The sequence below is a fragment of the Gopherus flavomarginatus genome, chromosome 1 (genome assembly GCF_025201925.1).
Source record: "Gopherus flavomarginatus isolate rGopFla2 chromosome 1, rGopFla2.mat.asm, whole genome shotgun sequence".
In the NCBI taxonomy this organism is placed as follows: domain Eukaryota; kingdom Metazoa; phylum Chordata; order Testudines; family Testudinidae; genus Gopherus; species Gopherus flavomarginatus.
In genome coordinates this window covers 91398825-91418860 of record NC_066617.1, presented here as the reverse complement: position 1 = coordinate 91418860, position 20036 = coordinate 91398825, and the positions used below count along the sequence as shown (strand labels likewise).

Sequence of the window (20036 nt, the reverse complement as noted above, 5' to 3'; positions counted from 1 at the left end):
ACCCTTTCCCTACCTCAAATGGACTATCTCTCTCTGAAGATCAGAGTCCAGCTTAGTGACATTTATGTTCTTTACACAGAACTAAATCTGTACAACTCACTCTAAATTATCTAATTCTACCATTACTGGATTGTTCCATAAATCTCTTCTAGTATTTTGTTGTAAAATCACATGCACTTTGTTCAGTAACCAACGATCCTCTTCCTTTCCGGTACATACAATACTCGAGAGATGGGGCAAGGAAAGAATGCTACAATATATTGCATGCAAAATGCAAAGGTGTAGCCTAGCCCAGACAGGTGTTTTTTAAGGAAACAGGCTATACATTTCAAAATAAATAAATTATTACATGAGAAAGATTAAGATGTTTTGCAAAGGCCAATTGGAAATGTTTAATTTTAATACATCAATAACATTCATGGCACTTGAGTCTATATCAAAGTTTACTATCTAAATTACGTGCAACAGCAAGGGAGAACAAGGGGAGGGGTATGGAAGAACAAGGATTAAAATAGAGACCTCAGATGTTGGTGTACTCTACATAATTCTAACTTTTTTTAAATCATTTCATATTCAAAGGTGAGTCCAGTACTCAAAATAAAGGGCAGAGTTAGAGTCAGTGCTGGAAGGCTAACAAGTTAATCTGAAGACTTAATTGTTTTGTTTTTTTAAACTACAGGTGATAGCTGTGCAAAGGGGTAATCTCTGTTGTATAGATTTATCCTAAACTTATAAAAAAATATTCAGAAAGTTGGGGTACATTCCACAATGGAATAATTACACTTTGAGTTTAACCATTGACTGAGATAATTACAAGAAGTCAGAGTAAGCCTTTTATAGAATTTTTTTCTCCCAGGACATGTTAAAATGAGCTCCAGGTTAAAGAGTATTTGATGCAAATTATTCTGCATACTATTTCAGTAAAAAGACAACAGCCTTCATGTTGGAAGAGAAAATAAAGTTGAGACTAATGCTCCTATACAATTGTTTTACGCTAATCTTCAAATATTTTTGTTTCATGCCATTAATAGGTAATTCACTTTTTTAAAGTAAAATAACACAATTATTGAAAAATATTAGCAAGGATGGAATACAATAAGATAAAATGACAAAGCGCAATATATAACATATTAGGCTTCAGTGCTAGTTTAAAATCTGTGAAAATAAAGCTATTTACACTAATTCATTGTACATTCCTAATTATAGGAAAGAAAGTTAGAATAGTTCTAATTTACACAAAATAGTTTGTAGTTCAGATAAGTTCCATTCAAAGTGAAATTGTGGAGTATCACTATATCTCCAAATGTGCCTCTTAAATATCAAATTTCTCTTCACAAATACAGTGTCCATTTTCTTCATAATCTTCTCTAGTTACTACCATGTCCTCAAAATCATCATTTTCAGAAATCAACTTTCCACCTTCCCAAGAATAAGTAATAGGGCTGGGGGGAAAAAAAAAGTTACCACACAAGTTAGTTTTAAATACTCCAAATTATGTAGTATTTTGAAAAAGTGAGACCATCATTTTAGGGCTTTTATTTAGAAATTAGCCACAGCCATTAATAAAATGTAAAACAAGACATTATGCCTATACATTAAGACAATCTGCTGAAAAATTGCATCCATTAGAAAGATGCAAAGGGGGCCCGGCTCAGAGTATTCCGGATCTTTTTAGTGGGTTTATGAAAATTTTAAATTGGTAACCATGTATTTTTTAGGAATGGTAAGGGAGTCGTGCATTGAGCTTCAGCAACAAATATTTGATGAAAACTTTTACAAGTTCATCGTTGGTGCTATACTTCACCCAAGTTATATTTTCAAAATGACAGTATCCATTTAAGGAAATCAGAACTTAATTGGGCCAAAGAATGGTGTGAATTGGTATCAGAACTCATGAGATGACAGCAAGAGCATGATTTCTATTAAGCACAAGAACCTTTATATAGCTATATCACAGATCTATATAGGAGAGTGACCACAGGTTTAGCAGAAATAGAGGCTTCAGTTTAAAACTGTTTTCTTACATCAGGCATGTACCAGTTATTTGATTATCATGTTTTAAGGTTCCTCAAAGAGGCCAAGTAACTAATTTCTATGGGTAGAGACTATTTTCCTCTAAAAATCACACTTCACATATATACAGCTAACTAAAATAAATAATTACATACGTCTGATTAAGTTATTCTTCAAAGGTGAATGGCTTGTACTAACAAAACTGGTTTGGAGCCAGTGGGTACAATATAGTGATCTAAGCATTTCGTTCAAATGAATGTTTCAAACCTAAGGTTCAAATCTGAGCCGGACTGACCAGTCTTCCATCCTTCCACAGTAGATAAAATTCCCATACAATGTATTTATTTGGTGGGGGAGTCTTTAGGATGAGTGTTTGAACCTACATTCTCGCCACTCTGCATAGACATGAATGATTCCATAATAATTTTAAGAGAGGTGAATATCTCTCCTGGCACTCCTGTCACTGTCAGTCATCCACCCTGCTGCTATTCTCCAAATCCCAGAAGTGCTGCAGGTATCAGTGATACGGTATGTATAATGTTTATAATACTCAGGAATTCTTCAGAATAAGAGATATGAAAATAATCCCCCTGATCTTGCAAATGCATATGCAACTGGTTAACTTTGCTGCTGTGAATGGTTTCTTTAATTTCAATGGAACTACTCTCAGAAGTAAACTTAAGCACGTGTGTAAGTGTCTGCAGGATTGCAGCAAGCACAATATAGCTCTGCAAATACATTTTAAGTACTGAGTTACAACATCCTTCCGGTCTAGTTTTGGGCCACTTGAACAGATTAAATTAAATGATGGAATATAAAGATGACACAGATAAGAATATTTAATTAGCAGAAGGAATCCTACTTTACCATTTCTATTCTGTTAGGAGAACCAAACAGTAAAACAGATGCATTTTTATTTATATTGTTTAGGACTTACTTTTCTGGCAGAACAACAGAAACATCATAATCAGTTGGAGTGAGGCATCGAACTTCAGAATAGACTCGATCCCTGAAGCCTGGGAAAAGGGTATTTCCCCCAGTCAGTACAATATTCTTGAAGAAGTGAGGCTGCATTTCTTTAAACAAAACCAAAATAGATGTATTTAGCTTAAGATTCTCCAATTTCTTCATGTACATTAAGTTAAAGTGGACAAGAATTAAAACTAATGTTTTTAACTACACTTTAGATAATGTTCTAAATATATTAAATACATACTGGTTATATTTAGATAAAGGGTATTGCATGGATAACTGTAAGCCATAGGATGTGCACATACCAAGAGGCTCCACTAATTAGGTGATAATCACAAGTGTGAAACTAGTTTTCTGGTGTGACAGGTGAATTTGATGAACTGCACTCTTTTTAAATATGAAAACTTTCATTAGTTTTCCTCTGCTTTGTGAGGCTTTCAAAATTTGTCTTTTAGAAATGTATTTAAAAATGTTGGATTTCATGAATGCTCTCAAACAGCCCAGTTTATGGGAAAGAAATAGGATCAACGTACAAGAGATTTTAATTTTCATATTTTTAGAATGAAAGTAGTTTTGTGGCTCTGATGCTACAGCTGTGAAGTGACACCACATAGTCATGAACATTTTCCCCTGCAGAAGTTTGGCCATATTAATTAGAAATGTATCTACATACCTAGTAACATGTGCATTGTCATGTTACAATTGTTGCTTCCACAGAATACAACACAGCCAGAAGGGTGATTAGTTTTCATTTTTAAGATTCAGTGGCCTCATTTGCCAGCATGAGTTATTCCCTCCTCTCCCAACACTAAACGGCATTTTAAAATAAAAATGAAATTAAGTTCAAGTGCAGTCATGAGGATTCCATCCTCAGAGAAAATAATTCAATGTGGTTGTGTTTTGTACTAGAAAATGAACTCATGAGGTTTCCAGCCATACTGTTACATTTTATCTGAAGCACAAATAGAAACCAATCAGCTTACCAAAGTAAGCAAGTATTTCCATAACAGGAAATATTAAAGGAAACTGCAAAAGAGCTCTGCAGTAACTAACATTCACAAGGAGTTAAAACTGTTGCACTTTCAATCAATGTTTAGTCCTTTAATTCCCGGCACAAAGTATGCTAGGCTTCTGATGCACTTTGGATTCTAACAAAAATATTCAGACTTCAAGAATACATTTCAAAACATTGCAACCACTATACCTTCAGGCAAATTCTGAATTGAATAAACAATGGCTTCAGGAATTCCCATTTCTTGAATGCCAATATCTGAAGGATGGAAGAGAATTTCTGGAACAGCAAATCTCTCATTTGCTAGACGAAGTATTTGTTCCCCAGTCTTGTATTTTCCACTTAACACCATTTCTTCCCTTGGCTAAATTAGGCAGACATGAATGACAACTCCCTCTTAAAAAGGGAAGAGCACACACAAGAGTAACAAGTTTATCTGATCTCATTGTTTACATATTATTCACCTGTTATGGATGGTTCTGAAGGTAGTATCTTCTATATACTGAGTCACGTATCATGTACAAGTCTTAGGGAGCGGACATCTGTTCCAGAATCCTTTGTAATCCCCTACTCTAGACTTTAAGCACGAGAATTGTGTCCGATGTTAACTTTTTACTGCCATACTGAACAGACAGTGGCGTCAACTTGAATAGCATATGAAAGCATTTTGGTGCTGCATTTTTGAAGGAGCCCCATTCCAGACTCTGCCTGACACCTGCAGTTTTGCCTATGCAAGATTAGTGCACACTTAGGTACTTCTGAAAATTTTACTCTACTTCTCTAAATTACACATTTACCAATAAGCAATTTTTCAAAGTCTGAGTATTAGATTTGTGTTATTCTAGCAGGAGAATATTTTTTCACCCTCCCAACTCAAAAAAGATATTTGATCCTTGTAAAAAATATATTGCCTTAGGATGGAGTACAGGCATGGAAAATTTCAGCCCTAAAATTGAACTATTAACAAAAGAAACAGGAAACTATAATGGAAGACAGTCTCCCATTCTTAATTATCGCAATTTCTATTGGTAACCATGCTAATACACTTCCACCTCGATACAACAAGACCCGATATAACATGAATTCGGATATAACGCAGTAAAGCAGCGCTCCGGGGGGTGCAGGGCTGCGCACTCCGGCAGATCAAAGCAAGTTCAATATAATGCAGTTTCACCTATAACACAGTAAGTTTTTTTGGCTCCTAAGGACAGCTTTCTATCGGGGTAGAGGTGTAACATTTATCCACAACACTTACTGACTATAACGTAAGTAAGTGTCTGAGTTCCAAGAAGTAGCAAAACTTCTCAGGATAGCATGTGAAAACAGCTGAAAGATATCAGAATCAGAATTGTGCCTTATGACTGCACTTTGATATAGAACTTTTAAATTATAGCAAAGGAAGTTATATTTAACTAGGCTTGGCAGCATTTGATCTTAAAATTGATAACTGTCAGCAAACACCATTTCAGCTGATACACTGAAATCAATAAAAAAATAGTCACTAATAGTTGAGGTGCCTGCAAAGATCAGTTGTCACTAGCCATGAGGAGAGCCTTTTGCAGTCCTGCTGTTATAGGAGTGAGTGAGTGGGTTCCCTGTGCTGTCTCAAGGCTGGAGACACCTGATTCCTGTAGGCACAAGGTGCAGTCCTGGTTAGGCAGAGCAGCGGCTCTTAGCGACAACGACTGCAAGGAGGCCGAGGCCACACAGCTGCTGAATGGCTTCTGGGGCAGTGAAGAGAGCCCTCTGCAGCCCCAATGGCACAGACCCCTCTCACTTACAAGCTGGGAGTCCGCTCTGCCCTGCCAGGACTGCAGCCTTCCCCACACTGGACCCACGGTCATTCAAGGAGTCCTCTGCAGCTCCACTATCCATGGGAGTGAGGGAGGAGGGCCATGACAGCAGAACTGCAGAGAGTTCCCTGCACAGCAGTGGGGCCAGTGAGACCCCATCTCGGCATGCTCAAGGTGCGTGGGAGCGTGCAGTTGTCCTGGCTTAACAGAGCAGAGACCCCTGGCTAGGACTGCAAGGAGTATGATGAGCTGGCAGCTGCAGAGGAGCAGTTCCTGCCTGGTGAGATAGTGGGGCCAGTGACACGGGATCCCTGCTGGACCAAGGTTCAGGGAAAACTGTGGTCCTGGCTCTGCAGAGCAGAGATGCCCAGCCAGGACTGCAAGGAGGAGGAGGGGGAGGAGTTGTTGTCATCCCCAGCCACAGGGGAGGTCACCCTGATGCTGAATGGCTCCATTCCCAGGCAGGAGCCATTCAATAGCAGATGGCCTCCCCTGTGGCCAGGGACATGTCATCCTCCTTGCAGCCCTGTCCAAGGGTGACTGCTATGCCCCACTAGGAGCCTTCCCCATACCATGTGCCTGCAGGGATCCAATCTCACTGGCTCCACAGTTGTGCAGTGAGCCCTCTGCAGCTTCACTGTCATAGCCCCACCTGCTCACTCACCAGCCAGGGGTGTGGGCAGGAACTACACAGCAGTGGGGTGGTCTCCCACACAGCCAGAGCCTCATCCTCCTGCTTATAGTTCTGGGCAGGGGTCCCTGCTCCATCAGGCCAGGCCAACACAGCTTCCCCCGCACCTTGCGCTCTCGTGTCTTGGGCCCTTTGGCTGCATAGGGAGCCCCCTGCAGCCCTGCTGTCAGCACTGCCTTAACCTCAACCCTACCCCCAACTACAAAAATAAAAAGTTAAAAATTGAAAAGTATCATTAAAAATCATATTTGAAAAAACTGAAAATCAAATTCTGCCATGCCTAATTATAGCTAAGGCTGCACGTCTTTCAGGGAGGTCATGGAGGTCCTGGGGGAAAAAAATTTAAAAAAAAATAAATTACAGAATCTGTGACCTCTGTGACTTCTGTATTGGCTGGTGTGACTGACCCCAGGGCCACCTGAGCAACTGAGGAAGCCCTGGGACCAGCCACACCAGCCACTGGTCAGCTGGCCCCAGGCAGCTAGTTCTGGGCTGAGCCCCGGGCTGCCCCACCCGCTGGAGCAGCAGCAGTAGGAGTCCCCACTCCGAGCACCTAAGTTTTAATTACGGGTATTTATATAGTACAAGTCATGGACAGGTCAGGGGCTGTAACTTTTTGTTCATTGCCTGTGACCTCTCCATGACTTTTACTAAAAATACCCGTGACTAAATCATAGCCTTAACTATAACCATATAACAAGCAACAGGTAAGGCAGTTTTGAGAAGGTGATCAAAATTAGGACATAACATACTTCATATTTTATACTGGAATGAGAAATACAGGGCTAGATTGAGATACTGAACCTATGGTATTATAGCTGATTTTCAGATGTTGGATAAAATATCTAAGAAAACCTATGTGACTTTGAAAATCTGTTAAACTTGAACCCCTCTGTCACTTACTTTTTTTGGAAAATTTTACCGATTAATTCCTAATGCAGAAAATATTACTAGTCAGTATCACAAAAAAAAAAAAAAAGAGAAAAATTCCACCCCTCCTCCCTCACTACCAAGGAAGACGACGAAAAGAAAGTATTCCAGAAAAGGCTGACAGTCATACTTACCTTACAAAACCCTTTTTTGATTGTGCTGAAGTCTGGCAAAACATAGTCTATCATTACTGTATTTTCTTCCCCTTTCAACCTGGAAAAGACAACAAGCTTAGAATAGAACAGAGGCAGGCAACCAGCAGCACATGAGCTGATTTTCAGTGGCATTCACACTGCCCAGGTCCTGCCCACTGGTCCAGGGGACGCTGCATTTTAATTTAATTTCAAATTATGCTTCTTAAACATTTTAAAAATCTTATTTACTTTACATACAACAATACTTTAGTTATATATTATAGACTTATAGAAAGAGACCTTCTAAAAACGTTAAAATGTATTACTAGCATGCAAAACTTTAAATCAGAGTGAATAAATGAAGACTCGGCACACCACTTCTGAAAGGTTGCCGGCCCCTGGAATAAACATAGCTAAAGTATGCCGAATCCTGGAGGCCATACTCAGGTAAGCGTCTGTTTCACTTAAGGGGGAGTTTTGCCTGAATAAGGATGGTGGTATTTGGCTCTACACAATTAGATTATTTGGAACTACCTCCTTTCAAATTTGGCAACACAGTAAACTTACTTAGCAATCTCCATATCCTTGTAAAAATCCTGAGACACATAACATACATCTTCTTTCACTTGATTAATTACATGAGTTTCATCCATAACGTGCAGCTGCCTATAAAAAAATAAAAATGTTAGAAAACAGATCATCCTGAATATACATTTATAATTATTCTTCTTCACTATTGATCAGTTCTTACAGTTTTCAAATTGCAAGAAGCTGACATTATAATATCTTGACATTATAATATGTACATTAACTTATATATAAGCAGTTTTGACATGTAGAAATGACAGGGTATTTTTACTCTTTAATCCAAACAACGTAAAGCCGTCAACACTAAGAACTGTGGCCACGATCTCGCATCCAGTTCTGCTAGCAAAGATGCCTGCACAGGGTCAGTTATAGGGGATCCCAATACAGGATGCGAGTTTAGTGCAGTGGTTCTCAAACTTTTTACTAAGATGACTCACCAACTGCCTTTTGTCTTTTTTTGTGACTCACCATTACATATAAACATCTCCGCTTCATCACTATAACCCTAATTCCCACCCAGTGCGGAAGGGAGACGCCAAAAGAGGAGAGGTTGGAGAATGAGTCTGCCACACACACTCTGCAGCATCAGCTCCTGCCTTGTGGGACTGTGCTACACTCTGGGTGGCCAGGCCAACTGGTATTTGAGTGAGTGGTATGGATGAGGGACAGCTGAGCCAGACCTGAGTGGCACTGCAACCCCATGCACCTGGTCGCAACACCCAGAACGTGGAGTCAGGCCCAGCCCAGTGGGACAGAAGCCACTACTATGGGGTGACTGCAAGTCAGGCTCACTCTCTGACTGCATCTCTTCCTCCCAGCGCATCTTCTCCACACAGGGCTGGGGAAGTGTATGTTTACTTAGGGCTCCATGACCCATCTAGACCCTTCCTGCAAACACTGGCTTAGTGAGTTCTAATCACTGTTCAGGTGGAATTAAACTGTCAACTTCTCAGAGCTGTGCCATCTTATCGGTCAAGTGGAAATCTGGCTATAGCTTTATTACTATAATGACATCTCAGAAAAAGTCACAGGGCCTGATTCTGTAAGGTACTTAAGCATGTGTGTAACTTGAAGCACGCAAGTAATCCCAGTGAATGGGATTACTGACATCCTTAATATTATGCAACTGCTTTTGGTACTTTGCTGAACTAGAGTCTTATGGTGTTAAAATGGTAGCTGAAGCTCAAGATGTCATTTTACAGGCTTTCCTCTTCTTCAAAGAGGGCTTAATCCTAAACTTAACTTAATTAAAAGACGTCCATTGACTTTAATTGGCTTCTAACCAGGCCTCAAGTGTCGACAGTTAGCACAATTTTACCTGTAAGAGATTATCTCCTTTAGATGATTGGTTAAGAGCTTTCCTCCAACATTAATCCTAAAAAGAAATAAATATTTTCTGTCACCATTCGCTTCAGACATATCAAAAAAGCCACCCATAAAGAAATAAGGCAGTTTACCTAATAATTGCCTCTTTTTTCTTTTTACTTCTGCAGTAAGGTACAATATGTGTAAAGGAGTAGCCACTGTCCACAATGATACAACATAGCTCGGATGGATTGTCCCGAAAATATCTATGTGCACTGAGAGCCCCAGCTGAAACACAAAAATGCCAACCCATATTCATTTATAGATCTAAAATTCACCTAAACAGATATAGTACCTATCCCATATTTTAGATGCCTTTGGCAGATCTTCGGTAACTCAATACTAGAATAGCTCCAGCAGCACAATTTCACCAGCCAAAGTTAATCAAACATAATACCCCACCTTCTCTCAAAAAGAATAGACTTTATTCAGCTCTGTCCTTCCCAAAGGCCCAAGTAGATGGATTTTGCAGTGTGCCCAGGTGATTCATAGATTCCAAGGCCAAAAGGGACCATTTTGATCATCTAGCCTGACCTTCTGTCAGAACTTCCCCAAAATAATTCCTAGAGCATATCTTTTAGAAAAAGATCACACCTTGATATAAAGGCTGTCCATGCTGGAGAATCCACCACAACATTTGGTAAATTGTTCTAATGGTTAATTACTCACTGTTAAAAATGTATGTCATCTTTCTAGTCTCAATTTGTCTAGCAAATCAATTTTCAGGTTATTTTTGGCGAATTATATAACAGCTTTCATTCCCACAGTGCTTTATATAAAAGGAGTAACTTAATCAGGCATTGAAATACAGTCACTGCTAGGGTGGAATGTGATAACAATTCTAATAGAAACACTACACAAACTCAAGGGGGATGTTGGAAGGGAAGCATACCTTTTTAAATGCTTGTTGTACAACAATTATACAGCTTTCCACACATACTCCTCGACCAAGAAGCTATACTTTCAGTTAGAGGTAGTATTTGAACATTATAATGATTAATCTCATTAATCTAAAAAAAAAAATTCTGAAAAAGTGAGATTACAAGTGCTCTTCACTATCTATACAAAAAGATTCTTCTTCGTATTTATTTAAACTAAAAAACATCAAGATAAGGAAATACATCTCTCCGCCATCTTTTAATTGTGGTGTTCCATTTGGTGTTTTAAGATCTTGTATAAAAGCTCTTAACAGTTCCATTGCATTCCCTTGATAAAATACATGTAAAGAAATCCATTTGAGCATGCAAAACAAAATATTATTTTTCCCACTTGAAAGAACTGACAACCTCAAGATGATATTTTCAAAAAAGGGGAATTAAAAGTGGTTTGAGGAACCACATTGCCTGTCCCCTAAGTCTCCATTGGGTATTTGTGATTTGACAGTCTCAGAGGAATTTAAATACTGGGTAAAGCAAACTGGAAAAAGGGAAATAGTTCTCCTTCTCCACCAGCTTTCTAGTTACACTAGTGTGAATATTAACTTTGTGCTCCTTTAAATTATAAATTATAGCTGTACTGATTTCTTAGTTCTGGTTACAAACATCACAAACAGGCACAACGTCCCTGAAAAGAAAAAGAGAATCCACTCTAATTCTAATTCTGCTGGGTATTCTGTAGAACTATAGGAGCAAGAAATTTTACAACTCACAAATGGATTAAAGAAGCTTTTAAAAAAGACAACAGAGTGCATCATAACCGGAAGTTATCTTTATGAGAAAGACTGTCTTTTGAACCGTAGTTTTCCTTAGTATATATAAAACTTAAAAAGTACAGTAGAACCTCAGAGTTATGAGCACCAGAGTTATAATGACCAGCCAACCACACAACTTATTTGGAATCGGAAGTATGAAATCAAGCAGCACCAAAGACCAACCCCCACCCCCCAATAAAGGCAAATACAGTGCAGTATTGTGTTAAACATAAACGACTAAAAAAAGGGGGGCAAGTTTAAAAAAAGATTTGATAAGGTAAGAAAACTGTTTCTGTGCATGTTTCATTTAAATAAAAGGCAGCATTTTTCCTCTGCATAGTAAAGTTTCAAAGCTCTATTAAGTCAACGTTCAGTTGTACACTTCTGAAAGAACACCCATAACATTTTGTTCAGAGTTACAAACATTTCAGAATTATGAACAACTTCCATTCCCCAGATGTTCATAATTCTGAGGTTCTACTGTATTTCCAAAGAGGAAACATATAAACACAGAGCCCATTTATATATTCTGCTCCCATTTATATCAATAAAAGCATGATTAGGCCCACAGTGTCCAATGTTTAATAAAAAATTAACATGAATAGTTTATATTAAAGTCTATGTTCAGTGACTTGAATTTTTGAAATATTTTTCAAAAACAAAGAAAATTGTGACTATAAAACATTCCCCAGAAAAAAGGTAAAACATTTATTTTATATGTTCACGTCTAAGATAGATGACTATTATTTCAAGGCCAGTTTTAAAAAAAGAAACCAACACATCTTTCCTGTAATTTCAGCATAACACTACCAGTACTAAAATTTGTTTAGAATTCATATAAAACCTGACTGAATAGCTTGCAAAGACCCTCATCATGTGCACTGACAACTCATTCCTCCCCTACTTTTATAACATCATCAGAAAGGGCACTGTATGATGATTCATGTCACTAATTTCATGTGTTCTGCAGGATAGGAAGTAGTATATAACTGTAGCACTGTATTTCATGGGCCACTTCAAAAAGTGAATGAGAACTGTCAGAAACTCCATACAAATATAGCCAAGAAACAAGTAGTAGTGCAGTCTCTTTCACATACTACTTCATCTCAAGAAGTCTCAAACATTCCTGTTATCAGAAACCAACTTAAAAACAGAACTTTGACAGAAATGAGCGTCAAGACGAAAGTGACTTTCTGCCTACACTGATTTCCCCCCATTTCACTTTGTGTTTCTTGCTGTTACATATCAGCATCCTCTCACTAAATTATTATAAATATAGAGGAATATAGAAGAAACATTAGATGTGTATGCACAACTGAATATAGGTTAGAGAAATAAAAAGTTAAATACTAGTCTGTAGAGTCATGGAAACAAATGAAGTAATTTCTTTGGCATATTATTTTTAAATTGGGAAGTTAGCCTGGAGCACATTAATGCAGAGCAACAAAATATATACTCACCATTTACTCTAAGAACTGCTTGAAACTGATATTCTTCAAATAAAATTTCATTCATAGAGTCTTGTATTGAACTGAAGTTAAAATAAGGTTCAGTAACAATAATATTTGTATCTACAAAGTCCACCTAGGGGGAAAAAATAAAGTTCTGTTCCCAAACAACATTTTAGAAACCACTATCCATATTATTTACATTTTGTGGTATGTAACAACCACCATGCTGTATAAAATTTCCCCCAGGCCTATTACAGATATCAGTGCTACCAGCTGCTTGTGGCACATGGGTTTTGGGGGAAAAAAAATTGAATAAGAAACATTATGTGCACTGTCACTCCTACAGCACCCAATGTGTTAACATTTTTCAGGGCAAAATAGAATTATTTCATTTCCCTGTCCTATGCAGCCATTTTTAATGTTGTGGCTCTTAAGAGCAACCTAACCCTTTATCTTTCCTCTACATTTCAATGGGTAATAATAAAAATATTTAACATGTATACAAGAAATTTTACCCTAGTCCTGCCAACTACAGAACTCTGCCACTTATATAGAAGCTTGATTCTTCTAGTAACCTGGGTAATATCCTGGCCTCGGTGAAGTCAACAGCAAAAATCTCACTGACTTCAGTACGGCCAGGATTTCATCCCTGCCCTTTCTGTACTTACTCAGTTCTCAGACTTTCTAAAACAGGCCTTCACTAAGGTGTTTTCACCATAATGGGACTCAATGGGAACCAGAATACACAAGACAACAGTTCCTTTCTTTAGCGCTCATTCTGCAAACTAGTACCAAAACCATTGTAATAATGAGTTTCTTTAATGAACCCAATAGTTTAAAATCTTAAACCAGACCAATTTCCCCACCCAGATTATACAAAGAGATGTTCTGAGGAGTTAGTTTGGCTCCCAACATGTTCCCCTTTAAGTACTGTAAAGACCAGCCTTATAAGTTAACATCATCAAATTTTTTGCTTATAAAAAAAAATTAAGGCTAGAGCCGCCAACACTCTTTTCATGCTAAACCATGTTGGTGAAGTGAGCAAAATAATATTCTATTAATACACTTTATAAATTTAACTTATTCATCATAAAAATGAGAAACTCATGCACAGAAAATGACTACTTGATCCCAAAAGACTGTCACAATGTAAATCTCAGCCCTTCTTCCACTTTTGTAACTGTCTCCTTCATGCAACAAAACCTGGTTCTTCAAATAAGTTATACTAATTAAGTCTATGAAAACAATTATCAAGTAACTTTTATGAGCTGAAGCGCCAATCTTGCAAACACACGTTTAACGTTACTCGGGTAATTAGTCCTACTCAAGTCACCAAAACTACTCATGTGCGTGAAGTTAAACATGGGCTCTAGTTTGCAGTCGTGGCCTGAGTGAACTGAGCTCAAAATCATAGGTAATTCAACTTCCTAAATTTTAGATGTGAGCCCTTGTTGAATATTCCTGCAAAATTCATAAATTGGTGAATTCACCATTATATCCATGATTTGGAACATTTTTGTATTACCTCTAGTAATTGTTTTAAATCTGTATTTATAGATTTTTGTTTCTTAAGTGTTTTAGTTACCTGATACATTTCCTTCCCAAAAAGGTAATCCCAAACTTGTCTCTGAACATCCCAGTTCACCAAGTAACCCTATGGCAGTTTGTGGGGAAAAAAAGACATTATTTATAAGACAATATTGCATATTTATTAACTATTCCACATCTGCAGAATTTCAGGCTTCCAGGAGTAATTGTTAGATGGACTGATAACCTAACAAAATTCAGAAATAACAGCTTCTTCTTTAAGATAACGGAAGCCCTTCCAAACCTATTTAAAGGGGTAAATGTTGTGCAGCTACAAGCAAGAAGATCCAAAGATAAGTAATATTGTACCTCTGTTGTTCCCTATCATTTAGTTTAAATTATTGCATAGTAAGTTTACTACAATATGAATCATGCTTCCTAAATTGGTATCTGGTGGCAGGTTATGGAAGCCACACTTCAGGCTTGATACTGAAGTTACACTGTTCTATCTGAAGTTTGCTTTAAATATTGTTTATGCCTTTACAATTGTAGCATATTGCATATATTAAACATAAACATTCATAGAATATTAGGGTTGGAAGAGACCTCAAGAGGTCATCTAGTCCAATCCCCTACTCAAAGCAGGACCAACACCAACTAAATCATCCTAGCCAAGGCTTTGTCAAGCAGGGCCTTAAAAATCTTGAAGGATGGAGATTCAACCACCTGCCTAGGTTACCCATTCCAGTGTTTCACCACTCCCCTAGTCAAATAGTATTTCCTAATAGCCAACCTAGACCTCCCACACTGCAACTTGAGACCATTGCTTCTTGTTCTATCATCTGCCACCCTTGAGAACAGCCTAGCTCCATCCTCTTCGGAACCCCTCTTCAGATAGTTGAAGGCTGCTATTAAATCCCCCCTCACTCTTCTCTTCTGCAGACTAAATAACCCTAGTTCCCTCAGCCTTGCCTCATAAATCATGTGCCCCAACCCTCTAATCATTTTCATTGCCCTCCACTGGACTCTCTCCAATTTGTCCACATCCCTTCTGTAGTGGGGGGGACCAAAACTGGATGCAATACTCCAGGTGTGGCCTCACCAGTGCTGAAGAGGGGAATAATCACTTCCCTCCATCTGTTGGCAATGCTCCTGCTAATACAGCCCAATATGCCATTGGCCTTCTTGGCAACGAGGGCGCACTGCTGACTCATATTCAGCTTCTCGTCCAGTGTAATCCCCAAGTCCTTTTCTGCAGAACTGCTGCTTAGGCAGTCAGTCCCCAGCCTGTAGAGGTGCATGGGATTTTTTCTTCCTAAGTGCAGGACTCTGCACTTGTCCTTGTTGAACCTCATGAGATTTCTTTTGGCCCAATCCTCCAATTTGTCTAGGTCACTTTGGATCCTATCCGTACTCTCCAGCATATCTACCTCTTCTCCCATTTTAGTGTCATCTGCAAACTTGCTGAGGGTGCAATTAATCCCATCACCCAGATCATTAATAAAGATGTTGAACAAAACCGGCCCCAGGATCAACCCATAGACTGTAATAGACCCTTAACCCACACCCTGTAATAGACTGCATTGCTAAATCTAAAAAGCATCTTAATTACCTTCTGAAAAGGGAGAATGTAAAAGAGTCCGGAGGGATCTTTAATTTCATCCAGTTGATTGGCTGTAAAAGTTTTCAGGCGTGCTGTTTTTGATCTAAACTGGCAGTTGGGAATAACACTGAAAAAAAGTTAAGAATGTTTTCCTGTACATCATATCATATATAAATCATATTGTGCATTTTCACATCAATTCCATAAATAGTTCCTTTTCCATAAAATTCTGTGACTGTATTTTTTAGAAAGTAGCAGTTACCCTCGTTATTGCAAAACCACAAGATTGTTTTATTGTCTTGCCAATGACTCAACATACCAAATCAAACAGTAAATTGCTAAAAGAAATTACAGAAACTTCCAACCACAGGTTAAGAACATTTTCCTTCCTTAACGATCACATTCTGTGGTTGCAAACTGGCCTGAGACAGTTGCCCAACACTAAATGGTCTGGGCCTAAGATACGTGAAAAGATCATTTAAGGCTATAAGATAAAGGACCATAATCAATAACATGAAGTTAAAGCAAGAAAAAAATTAAATTAGAAATAAATTCCCCCCATTTTTTTTTTTTTAAACAGCGTGGGTGATTAACCATTGGAACAAACTGCCAAGGAAATGAAGGAAATGATGGAATCTCCATCTCCTGATGTTTTCAAGGCTGGAAGATATGTTTTAGTTGGCAAGATACAGGGTTAACTAACTGAAGCTTTGCTGGTGCATCTCTCCGGTACCGGGAGGAGAATGCTGTTGCTACTCTTTGTGTGAAATCTAAACAGAAAGGAGCCCCCATTTGGAAAATTCCCTGAGCCTTCCCTAGGGTTGCCAACTTTCTATTGGCACAAAACCTAACACCCTAGCCCCGCCTCTTCCCCAAGGCCCCACCCCCCACTCACTACATCCCCCCTGCCTCAGTGGCTCACTCTCCCCCCTACACAGTCACTTTCACTGGGGTGCGGATGGGGATGAGGGCGCAGGCTGTGGTGTGGGCCCAGAAATGCGGGGTTCAGGGTTTGGGAGGGAGCTCCAGGCTGGGGAAGAGAACTGGGGTGCAGGAAGGGGTGAGAGCTCCAGCTGGGGGTGTGGGCTCTGGGGATGAGAGGTTTGGGGTGTAAGAAGGAGCTCCAGGCTGGGGGTGGGGCTGTGGGGTTCGGAATGTGGGAGGGGGCTGGGGGTTGAGGCAGGGGGTTGGGATGTGGGAGGGCTCTGGGCTGGGGGTGCTGGCCCTGGGGTGGGGCTGGGGATGAGGGGTTTGAGGTGCAAGAGGGGGCTCCAGGCTAGGGGGTGGGGACAAGCAATTCAGAGTGCGGGGGGGGAGGTGCTCTGGGCTGGGGTGCAAGGGGTGAGGGCTCTGGCCTAGAGGTGTGGGCTCTGGGGTGGGGCCAGGGATGAGGGTTTTGGGGTGTAGGAGGGGGCTCTGGGTTTGGAGGGGCTCAGAGTTGGGGCAAGGGGTTGGGACACAGGCTTACCTCCGGTGGTTCTTGGTCAGCAGGGCTAAAGCAAGCTGCCTGCCTGTCCTGGGGCACCCCGCTGCGCCCTGGAAGTGGCCAGCAGGTCCGGCTCCTAAGTAGGGGAGGGAGGGGAAGAGAGGGGGCAGGAGGCTCCACAGTGTTTACTGCTCTTTCCCGCAAGGACTGCCCCCAATTCCCGTTGGCCGATCTGGTGTTCAGGGTGGGTGCAGCACGTGGAGCCCTGTGCGCCCCCTGCCTAGGAGCCGGACCTGCTGGCTGCTTCCAGGGTGCAAAGCGGTGTCCCAGGACAGGTAGGGACTAGCCTGTCTTAGCTCCACAGCACCACCAACCAGATTTTTAGCAGCATGGTTGGCTGTGCTGACCACAGCTGCCAGGGTCCCTTTTCGACCATGTGTTCCGCTCGAAAACCAGACACCTGGTAACCCTAGCCTTCCTGCTCCTGGGCTGCCCCACCTGCAGCCACAGCACTTGTTCCCCTTGAGATGCAGGCAGCAGCGGTATTGCCAACTTCACGAGATCAATAATCATGAGTTGAACTCTCAAAAATAATGAGTGACCCAAAAATCATTAGGTTTTTTAAAAAAGATGACATTGTATTTTTAGGTCAGTCTTAAGTCTACCCATCCCCAGGGTGTGTGCATGTGACAATTACTAGTGTTGCCCACTCTCCCACATGTATTGGATAAGGTGATTTTGGCCCCCGCTGCAGGAGCTCTCACTCCCCACATATTCTTCTCCTGCCCAGCAATTAATCCTGTCCCTACCCAACCCACTTCACCTCAATTCAACCTCCCAGCCCCCATCATCACCACCCCATTAGATCAGCTCCCTAACCAATCAACCCTCACTGCCCTCAGTTCACCCTCCCAGCACTCACCCCACCTGCTCAGAACCCACCATTAATACAGACCTCCAACTCCATCAGCCCTCACCCTCCTCACTTCAGCCCCCCTGAAGCCACAAGGCCATAATTCAACCGTCCCAGCCTCATCCCTGCTCCTTTTTGGGTTCCTCAGCCTCCCCAAGCCTAGGGAGGCTACAGGGGGGTCCCCTCTCACTTCCCGGCTGACACTGGGAAGCCTTGGCTGAGGCTGACAGCAGGGAGCCCCAATCAACCAGGGCTGGTTGACAGCAGGCGCCCCAGGGTGACTAGCTCCTACTGTCATCCCTAGCTGGCTGACAATGGAAGCACCAACCAGGGCTGGTTGACAGCAGGAGGCTCACCTCACAGGGACTCCATGAGGAGGGATTCCTGAGGTCACCCCCAAGTGGCTGTGGCTCCTGTTGTCATGCTGACAGCAGGTGGTCCGGACACCAGAAGTAGACTAAGGACCAGGGCTGGCTGACAGCAGGAGCCCCAGCCGCCACAGCACTTCCTAGGTAAAATTAATCCTGACTAATGACCTGGGGCACAGGCCCAAGCACCTATGGGAAAAAAACAGGGGTGCTCAGCACCCACCAGACACAGCTGTTTGGAGGCAGGGTCTCAGATCCGCTGTTTGGCAGCTGGAGAAGGCGCTTGGGGGAGGGCAAAGAGCAGGAAGGCTCAAGGGAAGGGGCGGGCGGGGTGGAGCCACCGGGAAACACAAACGCCAGAGACTGGGACGTGGGGAGTCTGGGGACAGAACACGGAGCTGGCAGGATCTGTATTTTCAGTGGCGAGTCAGGCTCCGTTTTACTCTATCACGCCTGACTCCGGAGAGGCGGCAGGACCGGGGCGGGGCTGGATGTCCCGGGCTCACAGACTCCTCATGCGGGGCCGAGCGGCAGCCCGCAGCGCAGGGGGCCAGGCCTGCAGCAGGAGCCGCCCCGCCACCTTCTGGAGCTAGAGCCGATAAACCAACGGAGCCTGAGAGACGCAGGCCGCCTCACGGGCTCTCTCGGGAGCAGGACCCGGCGGCGGCTCTACCGTGCGCGGCGCCGAGCACCGCAGAGAAGCCGCACGGGGACCGGGCTCTCGGCGGGTGCACTCACCTGACGTGCGCGTGGCTGTAGCCGATCTTGGCATTATAGGCGCCGTTATCCAGCACCAGCGTCGCCATCTTCCTTCCAGCCCCGCCTCCACCGCTTCGGCGAGCAACTCAGAGTCTGAGCGGCGGAACGTGTGCGCGCTGCATGATGGGGACGGGGAGGACGCCGGGCGAGCGCGCCTGGCGCGAGAGGGCTGATCACACGTGGTGCTCGGTCCCGCCCTCAGCTTTGCGCCATGACACTGGAGGCAAAGCCTGAGCGGACCGACCTGAGGGGGGAGGGGAAGAGTCGCCCCCTCCGGTTCTGATGCGTCTTGCGCGAGGCCGCGGCCCTGCACCTGCGGAGTCTTTACCTGGGGGATGAGGCGCTGCGTCCTCACGGCGGCTCGGGCGGGGAGGCGCAGCAGGGCCGGGGAGGTGGAGTCTCTCCACCCCCGCCCGGGTCTCGCTGCCCAGCCCCTGCTAGTGCAGTCGGGACGCACCTGGCAGGGCCGCCCCGCGAGCTGCGCCGCTGCTTGTGGGCTCTGGCGGGACTCAATTCTGGGAGTTCTGATAGTAGCGGGAACCCCTCTGCCCGCCCCCTTCTTCCTTGGGGGTCCCTGATAGAAACGCGTCTGGGGTGAAATCTCTTACGCTTCAGGCGTGCTCAGGTGGGGAGAGGCAAATCCCTCTCCGCAGCCGCGAAGAGGAAATTATTGGTTCAGCCACAAAACAGCCTAGGGAAACACAACCAAGTAACCGCATCCGTTGCATTAAGGAGAAAACAATTGAGAATCGCTGCTCTGTGGTATAGCATCAGATATACTAGGGTCACTCAGCCAAGGGG

General features: G+C 42.4%; 1 protein-coding gene across 4 annotated transcripts; it reads right to left on the bottom strand.

The window, feature by feature from the left end:
• Positions 1 to 820: 820 nt before the first annotated feature.
• Positions 821 to 19550, bottom strand: ACTR6 (actin related protein 6). Of its 4 annotated transcripts, none has more exons than XM_050935641.1 (12): positions 19215 to 19532; positions 15779 to 15896; positions 14225 to 14293; positions 13786 to 13848; positions 12649 to 12772; positions 9591 to 9726; positions 9452 to 9508; positions 8113 to 8211; positions 7546 to 7624; positions 4190 to 4361; positions 2951 to 3089; positions 821 to 1442 (listed from the first exon to the last, which is right to left on the bottom strand). In XM_050935641.1, the coding sequence occupies exons 1-12, from the start codon at positions 19280 to 19282 to the stop codon at positions 1313 to 1315; spliced, it is 1254 nt and encodes a 417-aa protein (XP_050791598.1). In that variant the 5' UTR covers positions 19283 to 19532; the 3' UTR covers positions 821 to 1312. The 4 variants fall into 4 exon arrangements, 3 of the variants coding, with proteins under 3 accessions (XP_050791598.1, XP_050791599.1, XP_050791606.1); XR_007771735.1 differs by lacking the exon at positions 821 to 1442 and adding an exon at positions 3659 to 3793 and having other exon boundaries at positions 2997 to 3089; positions 19215 to 19550; XM_050935642.1 differs by lacking the exon at positions 13786 to 13848 and having other exon boundaries at positions 19215 to 19525.
• Positions 19551 to 20036: the final 486 nt, after the last annotated feature.